Here is a 13,752-nt window from a genome sequence, read left to right on the forward strand (position 1 = left end):
CTCCCCCATTCATGCTCTGTCTCTCGGTCTCAAAAATAAATAAATGTTAAAAAAAAAAACACAAATAGCTGATCTGTGTTTATACTTGAATTGTTGTCTAATGAGTAAAACCTGAAGGCAAAGAGAGGGTTTTGTGGAACTGGAAAAAATGCCTTCTGGATTTTGCTGTGATCTCTGGATGGCATACGAAATGATGGGATTCTTTGAGATTGCCTAAATAAATCAGGGAACTCTGTCTTCCTTGAGAAATATGTAAATATCTACAAGGTTAAGATGAAGTTTACAAATACTAGCACTGAGCAAAGTTTTTGGTTTGAAATCCTTACTTCTGTACTGAAGAGTTGATGTTTTATTTTTCAATGACATTCCATTGTGAACACGTTTTTAGGGGCTGGGAAAATGATAATGTATCTTAGCAACAAACTCTACTTTCTAGAATGTACATGAGTGGGCTTGATGAGTTTCAATCATTATAACTGAAGAACTATTAAGCGCACTGTAAATATGATAAAGTTTCCAAATTGATTTCCTAGTGATATCTAAAAGAAATATTCGTGTAAAATAACAGCCTGGAAAGACACCAGACATAAGTAAATTTACTTGCCAGAGAGGAGAAGTGTTTGAAATTGAAAAACTTAATTTCCTAAATTTCATTCCGTGTCCCCTTCTCCTTTAGTTCTATTTTCTTCTGAGACCAGAGCTTGTATGCCTGACACCCTCATTTTATGTGATGCTTGTATCATATTTTAAGATTTAAAATGACTTCGTCACAATCTCTTTTCTCACCCCTTCCAGCTGTCTCCCTACCCCACACTTCCTGCCCCGTTCCCTGAGAAGTCTGCTCACTGGATGGAGAACTGAGTCCTTTCCTCCGAAGGTGCGGATACAAAATGAGTTGCATTTTAACGTTTTGTTTCCTTAAAAACCCCAGGTTCTGCCCTATGTCCGGGTAACTGTGGAGCATAGAAACGTCTGTGCAACAAAAAACTAAGGCACCATTTTTTTCTTTCCCTTTCCTGTTTTGCCTTGGGAGCAAAAGCAAAGACTAATGGGGAGCCAGGGTGGCTGGTCAGTCTGTCTCTTGGCAACATCTGTGTCAGCCAATCTGCGTGTCAAAGGCTGCCAGCCCGTAGACTTAAAACCCTGCCAGGGAAGCATTTTCTTCCTTTAGAAGTAGGGAAATGAAGGCACAAACGTACCTTAGAAGAAGTTGGTGAATACCAACTGGAAAAGCTTGACAGTTTGGGACGACTTTGAAATGTTCTGGGATATTTTACAGAGGAAGCCATCCCTTTCTTGATTATGACCCCCAAGAATGTTTTTCCAGCTGCTAATAAGCCCATAATCATAATAGATAATCTTCCTCCAGTGAATGTCTTTACTAGATGCCTGAGTGCTTACACATCAGCTTGACTTACCAGCAGATATTTCCTTAACATTTCCACCAAAAAAAAAAAAAAAAAAAAAAAAAAAAAATCATAGGTCAATGTAGTGTTTTCAAAGGGGTAGTCCTGGAAAGGGATCCTTTTGGGAATAACATCGCAAGCAAAAGCACTGGGAAATGAACATCGAGATTTAGAAACGTATCAAGGAATGGAGACTCTTCTGCAATAATGTGCAAAATCAGAGTATCAGTTGTGTCATCCAGATACAAGGTTAGTGCCCAGGTTGGCCCCAGGGTTAGGGAGCAACAGATTGTTCTCTGAGACACTTGTTTTGGTGGGGCTGGTGGTGGGGATAACGCGATCAGTCAGACTGGCAGGCACTCTCTAACCCTTGCTACCGAACTTCCTCAAAGTGAGTCGTCTACACGATGATGTCGTAGACCCGGCCCACTCTGCCCAGCCATTCTCTCACGGCCTGGCGCACGCGGATGTCGGTCACGTGACAGGTCAGCTGGCTGATGCACGGGAACACTGCAGGCTGGAGTGCCGTGAAGGTCTGGTCTGGAAGGATCTGAATCTGGTTGAGAACTGTTAGCATCATGTTGGTCCATGCCTAAGAGAAAGGATTTAGGGGAATTAGCCGCCTTCTCCTCTGGGTTCAGCTGAACTCTCAGGTGTGGCTAAGCCCTGCCAGTGTGCGAATGAATTTTCTGTCTTTGGGCTGCAATAAATCTGTCTTTACTAATTGAATGTAGCGACTAGAAATTGTCATTTTGAGTTCATCCATACAAGGAATGGCAGAGACTCCTCTGACATTAGGAATACCTGATTTTCAGCTTTTGTAGGCTAGAGGCATAACTCATTTTATTGCAGTTTGCTTTTACTGGGCTTCCCAGATAGTGGGTTTTTTGTTTGTGTTTTCCTTTGCTTACTTTGTGTCTCTGTGTCACATTTTGGTAATTCTCACAATATTTCAAACTTTTGAATTATCGTATTTGTTTGGGTGATCTGTGATATTACTATTATAACTGGTTTGGGTGCCATGAATTGTGCCTATATAAGATGGTGAACTTAATTCATAAACATGTGTGCTCTGACTGCCCCACTGATCAGCCCTTCGCCCGTCCCTCTCCTTGGGCCTCCCTATTCCCTGAGACCCAACAATATTGAAGTTAGGCCAACGAATAAGCCTACGTGGACCTTTAAGCGTTCAAGTGAAAGGAAGAGTCACAGGTCTCTCACTTTCAATCAAAAGCCAGAAATGATTATGCTTAGCGAGGGAGGCGTTTTGGAAGCCGAGACTGGCACAAAAGCCTAGCTTCCAGCCTAAGTTAGCCAAGCTGTGAACGCAAAGGGAAAGTTCCTGAAGGAAATTAAAAGTGTGACTCCAGTGAACACACACATGATAAGAAAAACCACCTTAGTGCTGACAGGCAGAAAGTTCGAGGGGTCTGGATAGAAGATCAAACCAGCCCCAACATTCCCTTCAGCCAAAGCCTAATCCAGAGCGAGACCCTAACTCTCTTCCATTCTGTGAAGGCTGAGAGAGGTGAGGAAGCTGGAGAAGAAAAGTTTGAAGCTCGCAGAGGTGGGTTCATGGGGTTTAAGGAAAGAAGCTGTTTCCCTAATCGAAAGTATTGACTGGAAGCTGCAGCAAGTTTTCCAGAAGATCTGCTGAGATAAGTGATGAAGGCGGTTACACTAAACAGATTTCCAACGCAGATGAAACAGCCTTCTGTTGGAAAAAGATGCCATCTAGGACTTTCGTAGCTAGAGGGAAGTCAGTACCTGGGTTCCAAGGGCCGGCTGACTCTCTAGTTAGGGGCTAATGCAGCTGGTGACTTTAAGTTACAGCCACTGCTCATTTACTATTCTCAAAATCCTAGAACCCTTAAGAATTATGCCGTATCTACTCCGTGCTCCATAAATGAAACAGCAAAACCTGGATGACAGCACATGTTTACCCATGGCTCACTGAATATTTTAAACCTACTATTGAGAACTGCTACTCAGAGAAAAGGGTTCCTTTCAAAATATTACTGCCTGTTGACAATGCACCTGGTCACCCACGAGCTCTGACGGAGATGGACAATGAGATTCACGCTGTTCTCGTGCCTGCTAACACAACGGCCATTCCGCAGTCCGTTTCTACTTTCAATTATTTAAGAATTATTTAAATACTGTCATTATTTAAGAAATGCATTTCATAAGGCTCGAGCTGTTACAGTGATTCCTCTGCTGGATCTGGGCAAAGTAGATTGAAGACCTGGAAAGTATTCACTGTTCTAGATACTGTTAACAACATTCATGATTCATGGGAAGAGCTCAGAACATCGACAGGAACGGAAGCGTGGAAGAACTTGATTCCAACACTCATGCAGGACTCTGAGGGGTTCAGGACTCCGTGGAGGAAGTAACTGCGGTGTGGGGGAAACAGCGCAAGAATTAGAAGCAGAGCCGGAAAATGGACCTGGATTGCTGCCATCTCATGATCAAACCTGAATGGATGAGGGGTTGCTTCTTAGGGATGAGCAAAGAAAGTGGTTGCTTGAGATGGAATCTACTCCTGGGGAAGACTATTGAAATGACAACAGAGGATTTAGAAGATTACATACACTGAGTTGATGCAGCAGTGGCAGGGTTTGAGTGCATGGATTCCCATTTTGAAAGCAGTTCTAGTGTGGGTCCAATGCTATCAAACAGCATTGCACGCTACAGAGAAATAATATGTCGAAGAGTCAATGCAGCGACCTTTATTGTCGCCTTATTTTAAGAAAGTGCCACAGCCACCCCAGCCTTCAGCAGCCACCACCCCGATGAGTCAGCAGCCACCAACATGGAGGCAAGACCCTCCACCAGCAAAAAGATTATGACGTGTTAAAAACTCAGATGAGTTTTAGCAATGAAGTATTTTTAAAATTAAGGTATGTGTATATATATTTTTATATATAATGCTATCGTACACTTTATAGACTACAGTATAGTGTGAAAACTTTTATATGCACGGGGAAATCAAAAACTTCATTTGATATGCTTTGATATTTGCTTTATTGCAGTGGTCTGGAGCCAAACCTGCAATATCTCCAAGGTATGCCTGTACCAAAATCTTATTTATTCCTCATATTTTTAAAAACTCTCTCGCCTTCTCATAATGAAGAAACTTTTTTTATTTATTTTTGTGAGGAGGAGGAGAGGGGCAGAGAGGAAGACACAGAATCTGAAACAGGCTCCAGGCTCTGAGCCGGCAGTGCAGAGCCCGATGTGGGGCTTGAACCCATGAACCGTGAGATCATGACCTGAGCCAAAGTCGGATGCTTAACCCACTGAGTCACCGAGGCGCCCCTTATGAAGACACGTTAAATTATCAGTCTCTATAATGCCTAGCAAACTGGAATAGGACTACCATACGTCTCTGTTAGACTAGATTAGCAGAAGTCCAGTCAAAGATGATTTTTGTGGGTTCTAAAGTTTAGCACTATGTTCAAAATACTTTAGAGGAAAAAGAGGCATCTTGCAAGATCCATGCTAAGTCCAAACTTATGTTCGTCCTAAGAATACGGCTATGTGTAGGTTCATAGAATCCTAGGATCGAAGATCTTCTAACTTATGCCTGCAACAGGGGCCCGGAATCTAAGCGCCCAGAGTATTTTGCAAGGGCCCCTGCTCACTCTAGATTCCATTTCTCTTTCCCCATCTCATCAGTTCCTAAACTGAACAAACGCTACCGCCACCGTTTTCTTCTCAGGCTGGGCTGTTGATGCCCCCACGGAATTACAAACATCAACTATATAAAGGAACAGGAACGCTCAGAGCCCTCTAAGGAGTGAGAAGTTTTGGGTGCTCAGAAGGGGCTAGCAAAACTTGGGACCAAAACAGTTCATTGGTAGGACCACATAATAACGCGTGCTCTGCCTGTGTCCTTTACATATTTCCTCAGGGCATCTTCAGACACACTCGGGACTCCATGCCAGAGAAGGTATGTTCCCTTTAGAAGCTTTAGCTTCATCTCATTTATCCGAGTGAGCTCCAGATTCTCAATAATATCTCTTGGAACCCATAAAACCATCCCTGAAATTATCTAAGAATCAAATTTCAGTTTCACACAGATAGAGTGACGCAGACAGATGCTGCGTCTTAGGCTCAGGCCATCCTCTGACTTTGGAGGGAAACGGTCAACTCTCAGAATGCGTATGAGTGTTCTGTAAGGGGGGCGTGTCTGCGCTGTCACGGGGGACCCAGCCTCCCTCTTGCGCTGCCAGGCGCGCCTCCCCGCAGCCTGGGGCTGGCAGGAACCCACCTGGATCTGTGCCTCGGCGTCCCTCCCGGACACACTCAGGGAGCTCCCGGTGGAGCCAGAGCGGGGCCTCTTCTCCTGTCGCAGGAGCTCAGGGCCCGCGCTGAAGGAATGCCGCATCTGCCCTTGGTCTACCAAGTGCTGGGGACGCTGAAGCAGCGGGGAGTCCTGGCCCCGTGGACCCAGCGGCTCGCCCTTCTTCTCCGCTTTGCCCTCTTTGGGGAACGTGGGCAGGTTATGCTGCTGTTTCCTCTTTTTGTATTCAGTCATCAACTTGGAAATGGTTTTGTCGGCCGCCATGGTGTAGATTCTGTTCCCCGCGTTCTCCCACCATTCTTTCTTCCGGCTGGGATCCTTCTTCTCCACCTTGGGGCTGGGGGGCAGCAGCATGTCCCCGCTGCCGGCCCGCAGGCTCCCCGGCTCGCCGGCGTGATCCCGCGTCTGGCTCCGGTCGTCCTCAGAAGGCGTGTCTTTCCCCGAGAACCCCCCGGTGGATGGGGTGGAGGACTCCGACTGGAAGGACGGAAGGATGAAGAACGGGTCACTCTTGAAGATGGGAGCCTCCTCCATGCTGTTCTCCAGGTCCAGGTGCATCTGGATGTAGTTGGTGGACAGCTCCATGCACAGCTGGTGCAGCCTCTTGACCAGCCACACCCAGTCCGCGTTGCTGATGGGCTGGACACTTAGCGACGGCATCCGGGCCCTCCACTGCCTCTTCTCCTTGCCTCTCGGGGGGCTCACCTGGGCCGTCTCCTCAAAAATGTCTTCGTCTTCTGAAGAGCACTGCTGGGAGGAGTCCGTGCTTCTCTCGTCGTCCTCGAAAAGGACTTTCTTCACTTGCTCGGCCGTGATGGTTTCTTGGTTGGTGAGGACCGCGCAGACGAGCGCGTGGAAGTAAATGTTAAAACTCATCGCGGACTGGCGGTAGAGGTTGGCAGCGCCTCCGATCCCAGACACCTTCTTCAGCAGGCACTTCAGCCCAGGGCTGGTGTCGAACTCTCTCGCCGTCCTGTACGAGTCCAGCAGCAGGTCGAAGATGACCGCCAAGTTCTGCATGGAGATGTACCTGAGGAAGCCGGCCAGCTTGGCCTCGGGCACCTGGACCGTCTTCTCCTCCCCGGGGGAGGGGCCCTTGACGAACTCTTCTAACAAGATGTCGTACAAGTTCTGGAGCAACACTTGATGCGAGAGCAGGCTCACCACAATTTCCCTGAAAGAAACGCTTCAAACGAAAAGAGAGGGATTGATCAGTAGTCTTCGTTCGGCCGAACGTGAGGTTCTTTAAAGCGATTGGGATGTTGCACGTTTTGGAACGACGCGGGTGAAATGATAAACTTACTTGTAGTTTAATGCCTTCCTTTAAGAAGGGGCATTACGTGGTAACCATTTTCACCATGATTACTGGGATTGCTGATACTTTTTTAAAAATCTAGGAGCTATAATATTAATGTATCATAAAAACTATTAAATACAGGCATTTTATTTCCTTCATAGCTACGAGTCATGAAGTGTCAAACCAGAAAGTAACAATTTCTGGTCAATTGTCTGCATTTTAATCGGCTTTCTCCTCTGCCCTTTGGCTTTTTTTCTCAAACTCCAAGACGGCAGCAATCTCACTGAAGTCTGGCTTTCTAGGGACCGCACTTGCTTACCAGGATTAACTGTCAATGCTCTAGGTGCCTATGTGTAAAAACTCCAGTGCTGCCAACACGTGAGATGGAGAAGAACCAAACATGTGCAGCATGAAGAAAGACGTACTTTTTTTTTTTTTAATTTTTTTTTCAACGTTTTATTTATTTTTGGGACAGAGAGAGACAGAGCATGAACGGGGGAGGGGCAGAGAGAGAGGGAGACACAGAATTGGAAACAGGCTCCAGGCTCTGAGCCATCAAGCCCAGAGCCTGACGCGGGGCTCGAACTCCCGGACCGCGAGATGGTGACCTGGCTGAAGTCGGACGCTTAACCGACTGCACCACCCAGGCGTCCCAAGAAAGACGTACTTTAACTCAAGCTTTGTAAGCCAAATTGAGGAGAGAAAGCAGCATTCACTCAACACACGCAATTCTCTTTTGTGTCCTCTCCCGCCAGCATGGCCAGGGGACTCCTTTGCGGGCCCCGAATGCTCTTTTGGATCCACGGAGATACCCCTCGTGTCAGCTATGTGGGGTGAGGCGAATCCTCCCTAGACATCTAGCCAGGCCTCCTGGTTGAGAAGCGGGCACAACCCATCAGTCACGAGGACAACTTCCTCCTCGTCCTTATCAGGGCACAGCCCACATATAAGGAAGGTTTAGAAATGCCCTTTGGCGATGTGGCCTCTTCTGTTTGGTTGCATTCTTATACTAAGAAAACGATTTCAATTCCAGGTATTACCTTCAGCTGAAAATTTTAATTCCCCCACGTGGCTTGTGGTTTCACATTCTTTTCATTGCTCTTAAGAACTCCACGCAAATAGCTTATGCCATTATGTTGCAAACTGATTCCCGTGATGGGATAATTATAGCATGACGGCAACTCTTATTAATAATGTTTATTTCAAAAATCCAACCATTACGTTAGTATGTCTGGTTATGATCTTGCATGTAAAAATTACTCTTTTTTTTTTTTGTAACAGAAAGGAACACAAATGCTTCTGTACATTGAAAGGCTGACCCTGCCCTTTGTGCAGTGGTACACTGAGGGAACACCATATGCTCAGAAAAGATGGAAAGAATGAGCAGCGAAGAACCGTCACCCTTTCTAACGAGTCACTTAAGTAATTGTTTTGGTGGTTAAGCGCACATGACACAAAGTTGCTATTTTGGCCATCTTAAAAAGTACAATTCGGTGGCATTAAGTACGTGCACAATGTTGGGTAACCGTCACCGCTATTTCTAGAACTTTTTCATCTCAAACTCAATACTTACTGCACAGTAACTCTCCATTCCCCCTTTTGATAAGTTAGCTAATTAATTTTTAATTTTTTGTCCTCCGCCTGATAATTTATTGAAGGTATAGGAACCCCGAATGTGCATTTTTCCGAAGAAGAGGGCCCGAAAAGCCACCAAATTGGTCTAATACTTTGTGTCTACAACTAAAGGACACTAACTATAAGGGAAGTCCTGTCACCAATTACTCAAGTCTATACCCTTGTCCGTCTTCTTCACCACACTCTAAAGTCCCCAAGGTCCAGGGCAGTATTTTATTCAGCTGTGTCCCCAGGGCCTGGGAAAATGTCTGGGGAGAGGAGCACTCAGTAAGTATCCAAGACGAACCGAGTAACCAAAACTTATCGGTTCTAGGTGCAGGTGCCTGAACACATCACTGCCGGGACAAAATGTTCTCCCTGAGAAATGGCTTTGATGCTCCAACCCCAGGGCCCTGGCAGCCTGGACTCCTGAAGCAGGAACCACAACCAGAGGGGTGAGTTTGATCAACCTTCTGAAGGTATAAACACCATAGCCCAGAGGACATGATCTATCACCTTCCCTGAGAACTGGGAAACCCTTCACCAGCAAACACTTAAAAAGAGGGTTGACACAAGGCCACGTTTGAGTTCTGGAGGATCTTTACCAACCGAGATCCCCCTTTTGATGCTTTAGGATATAAAATGGCTAAGTGTGCGTGTAAAAAGAACAGAAAATCTCTTTTAGGTTCAAGCTGACTGATGTAGCAATAAGAAAACAAAGTGGCAGCAGCAATACTGAGGAGATCAAAATTTCAGAAAGATATCAAAACGACATAACTGTTTACAGATATGCAACTCTTTTTAAAAAAAATTTTTTTTTCAACGTTTATTTATTTTTGGGACAGAGAGAGACAGAGCATGAACGGGGGAGGGGCAGAGAGAGAGAGGGAGACACAGAATCGGAAACAGGCTCCAGGCTCTGAGCCATCAGCCCAGAGCCTGACGCGGGGCTCGAACTCACGGACCGCGAGATCGTGACCTGGCTGAAGTCGGGCGCTTAACCGACTGCGCCACCCAGGTGCCCCCAGATATGCAACTCTTAATCATCTTTTTAAAAAGACCCAGAGCAAACAAAAATCCATAGATGATTTTTCAATTTGTCCTACCCAAGCGTTTCAACCTTTTGCTCAGCATATAGCATACCCTTTAAAGGAGGGGACCGTGAAGTGTTCAGATGCCAAGTGCAAAGGAAAGTTCTCCTCCTTGAGTTAATTGCATAACAAGTGGCTGACTTAAGACACGCTAATGTCAGTATCAGCGATAAACAGATTCCTGAAGTACTACTTCTTAAAGCTCTCACATTAGGTGGGTTGTGTAAAGCTCAGGGACTATCAATGCCCAAGCGATTTAAAAACTGCACCCAGGGGCGCCTGGGTGGCGCAGTCGGTTAAGCGTCCCACTTCAGCCAGGTCACGATCTTGCGGTCCGTGAGTTCGAGCCCCGCATCAGGCTCTGGGCTGATGGCTCAGAGCCTGGAGCCTGTTTCTGATTCTGTGTCTCCCTCTCTCTCTGCCCCTCCCCTGTTCATGCTCTGTCTTTCTCTGTCCCAAAAATAAATAAACGTCGAAAAAAAAAATTAAAAACTGCACCCAGATTTCTCTTTATTCATATTATAATCTGAATTTGATTTAGGTCTTTTTTTTTTAAATTTATTTCCATGGGTGATTTCAATATGGACCTCTGAGGATGCACTGGATGGCATATAAATGAACTTTTTTTTAGGTCTAACTCCTCTTGCTCTCCGTCCTGTGCTAAGTTAAGGTCTGTAGTAAGAGTCAAATCCAAGAAGGCAAAGCGGCTCCACCCTTTTGCTATGTCCCTGGGTAGGTGGCCCAGCCTCTCTGAATGTTTCCTCGTGGATAAAACGGGAGTGGAAATACCTAGCCACTGTATTCCACATATAGTGCTCAAACACTTATCATCATTACCATTCCTGTGTCGGAAGTTTAAAAATGGAAATTTCAGTCATGGCTATTCTCCTTCAAGTCTAGGAACAATAGTTTTCAGGCAAAATGATAGTATTTTAAAAAGGCAAGGTTCTTGGGGCAGGGCAGAGATCTTTCTGTCTCCTGACAGCTGTCTTGCTCTTAAGAAGTTGACGTATTTCTCCCTGAAATAATATAAATCATGCCTCACGTTACAATTTTCTTTAAAAAAAGGGTGTAATATAGTCCTAAAAACACACTGAGTCGTGTCCCCACCAACACCACTCATATGTTGACATCTGAACCCACAGTACCACAGTGTGACTGTATTTGGAGATAAGGTCCTGAAAATTAATCAGGTAGACCCTAATCCATTATGACTGGTGTCCTTATAAGAAGAGATTAGGACACAGACATACACAGAAGAAAGACCACGTGAAGACACAGGGAGAAGGCATCCATCCAGAAGCCAAGAAGAGAGGGCTCAGAAGAAACTGACCCTGCCCACACCTTGATCTTGGGCTTCTAGGCCCCAGAACTGTGAGCAAATACAGTTCTGTTATTCTGTTTAGGCACCCAAGTCGGCGGTACTTTGTTATCGCAGCCCTAGCAAATTAGTACATGTGAAATGTGGAAACTTTGGTGGAGAGGTGAACAATTTTCTGCGAAAACCTTGGCTAGAGGACTCTCTGACTGTTTCCAGTCTTCTCAGCCAAAGCTTGGACTACAATGAGCCAGAACGGGAAATAAATGAGCTCTGCTCGTCCTAAGTTCCCCACATGTTTAGGCTGGTTAGCTGCTTACCTTTTCTTGGTATGTCCATTTGGCTTCTCATCGGGAGGCAGCTCAATAATGAGCTGACAGGACTGAGCGTGGTCGAAGTTGTTTGGAGTCTTTGGTGAGCACTGGGTGTCCAACATAAACACCTGCGAAGACATGCAAAGGTACAGTTCAGAGCCCCATCATCCTCGACCTGACTCCACCAGGGATTAGCTGGGTGGCCCTGGGTAAGTGGCTTATTCTTTCTACTCATTTTCTCACCTATAAAATAAGGTTGATATTGAGGTTTCCTACCCGGTGTGTTTGCTGAGAGAATTAATATGTGTACATTACATACACATAATGTTGGAACAGTAAATATTCAGAAGTTAGCGGCTGACGCTAACACTACTCACTACCTTTATCATGTGACAGTTCATTACACTCCAAGTAGCAAGTGCTGCTATTTAAGGTTAATTACGAGCACGTAAAGAGGGGCTGTGTTGGTGAAAAAAAAAATCTGATTTTGATGTCAGTTATATTCTATCCAACACAGGAATGAGAAATTAATTAGGACCTCCTGTCGGGACTACTAACGTGGACCTGCAATTCTACCAGAAGGTGGGAGAAGTGACTAAGAAGATAGCAACCGCTTCCCAGTCCTGACCTCCGTGATCTCATTTCACATGACTTCACAGACCTTCGCTACCTCCCTTTGGAAATAGAAATAGTCTTAAGAAACTTTTCCTTTGTTTACACAATTTAGAAGGGAAAAGTTTCTTATCAGATTCTCTGGGTTATCTGAAGGGTGGACACAGGAGGCACGTGGGAAACATCTGTATCTAGCGGTGTAATGATGTCCCATTAGACAAGTTATCCCATCAGAGGACCACCCTCTGGGCTTCTCTGTTACAGTGCCTTAATGCTGCAGCTGTCCACAACTGCCATGCGGATGTTAGTGGTTCTTCGCTGCAGCCTTAGGACCTTTCTTCTGTTCCAGCCTCTGCGGACGGGCCATGGATGCTTCAGAGGGATGTGCTTTCTCCCTTCAGAACAGTACAACCGTCACGGCCTGAGAGATCACGAGTGTTGATGGCAGATGATGGGAGAAGCGGGAGGTGGTCCCACTATGTGAGGAGTGCTGGGGAAAGCCCTTTAGAAACCAGGCCTAGCCTGGAAACTTCTCAACTGATAATCGGGGTATCCTGGATTATTAATGTACTAAGGGGAGATTTTATTAAGAATTTGAATAGATCTTATAGAGAAAGAGAGCCTCTGAATAAAACCCCTAATTCACTTTATTTTTCTAAGTAATTAGAACGTATTTATTCAATGATTGAATCTGACATTGCATATACATTTATAAAAATTGCTTAATTTTATTTATTTTTTATTTGAGACAGAGAGTATGCGCGGGGCAGAGGGATAAAGAGAGAGAATCTTAAGCAGGCTCCATACTCAGCATGGAGCCTGACATGGGGCTTGATTCCGTGACACTGGGATCATGACCTGAGACGAAATCAAGAGTCAGATCCTCAACCTACTGAGCCACCCAGGTGCCCCACAACTGCTTAATATTTCAAACATACCACACATGTATATGCAAAATACCTTCTGTATATGAAGACATAATTCATATATATCTGTTGCCATTACATGAGACTGTATTCCCCATACCCCCTCACTATTATGAATATATGTAAATTTAGGAACAGGGCTTAATTACTGCTGGAAGCCCATGCAGGGTTTCTTGGAGGTAGACTGACGTGTTGCTCAAGTGTTTGGGGGCATATCTGTAGCCAGTGCTAATGCTGGAAGGCCTTTTGTGATTCAGTTAACTCCCTGAGTCAGCAGACATTTACCAAGAGCCTTCTATATGCCCTGCTCTAGGGCGAATACACAGAACGTGCTCTCTGCTCCTCAGGAGCTCTACAACCAACTTTCGTGAGTTCTTTGACATCTGCCAGAAGAAAAAGTCATTGGTACATGGTGATCCCTGCATGAGTAAGTATATGTTAATTTCACTTCTCAGTTACAGTCAACTGAACTGTGAGTCTGCAAATTATGCAACTTGTAAGTGCCATCCTTAGGCACTCGTAGTCTGGCAGTAACATCAATATTTAAGCAAATACAGATAATCTAAGCAGTCCAAGCAAGGCAAGTGGTGTATGAAGTGGAAGCGGCCAGTCAGAAAAAGGACTCTATCTGATCTGGGCACTGGAGGACGCAACAAGCGAGAGACAGTAGAGACAATCCTAATGCTGTTGACTGGGTTAGTCATTCCTCTTAAAGGACGGTACGGACCAGGCGCAGAGGAACGACGTGTACGTCCCTAAGGGAGTGGAAAGCAGTCTGGTGATGTGAGAGCATCAGGAAGAGGCTTCTAGGATCACAAGCCCTAGTCCCAGCATCTAGCAGCCCCTGGGATCACAAGCCCCAGTC

General features: G+C 45.4%; 1 protein-coding gene across 1 annotated transcript in view; it reads right to left on the reverse strand.

The window, feature by feature from the left end:
* Positions 1 to 334: 334 nt before the first annotated feature.
* Positions 335 to 13,752, reverse strand: part of ARFGEF3 (ARFGEF family member 3) — a 183,433-nt gene continuing 170,015 nt past the window's right edge. The window contains exons 34-36 of the mRNA XM_040448631.1: positions 11,356 to 11,477; positions 5,683 to 6,901; positions 335 to 1,998 (exon numbers count right to left, since the gene is read on the reverse strand). Coding sequence (XP_040304565.1) covers positions 1,807 to 1,998; positions 5,683 to 6,901; positions 11,356 to 11,477 — 1,533 coding nt within the window. The 3' untranslated portion in view covers positions 335 to 1,806. The remainder of the gene's footprint in view (positions 1,999 to 5,682; positions 6,902 to 11,355; positions 11,478 to 13,752) is intronic.

Source organism: Herpailurus yagouaroundi, unplaced genomic scaffold, assembly GCF_014898765.1.
Source record: "Herpailurus yagouaroundi ecotype Mexico unplaced genomic scaffold, PumYag 198, whole genome shotgun sequence".
Lineage (NCBI taxonomy): Eukaryota > Metazoa > Chordata > Mammalia > Carnivora > Felidae > Herpailurus > Herpailurus yagouaroundi.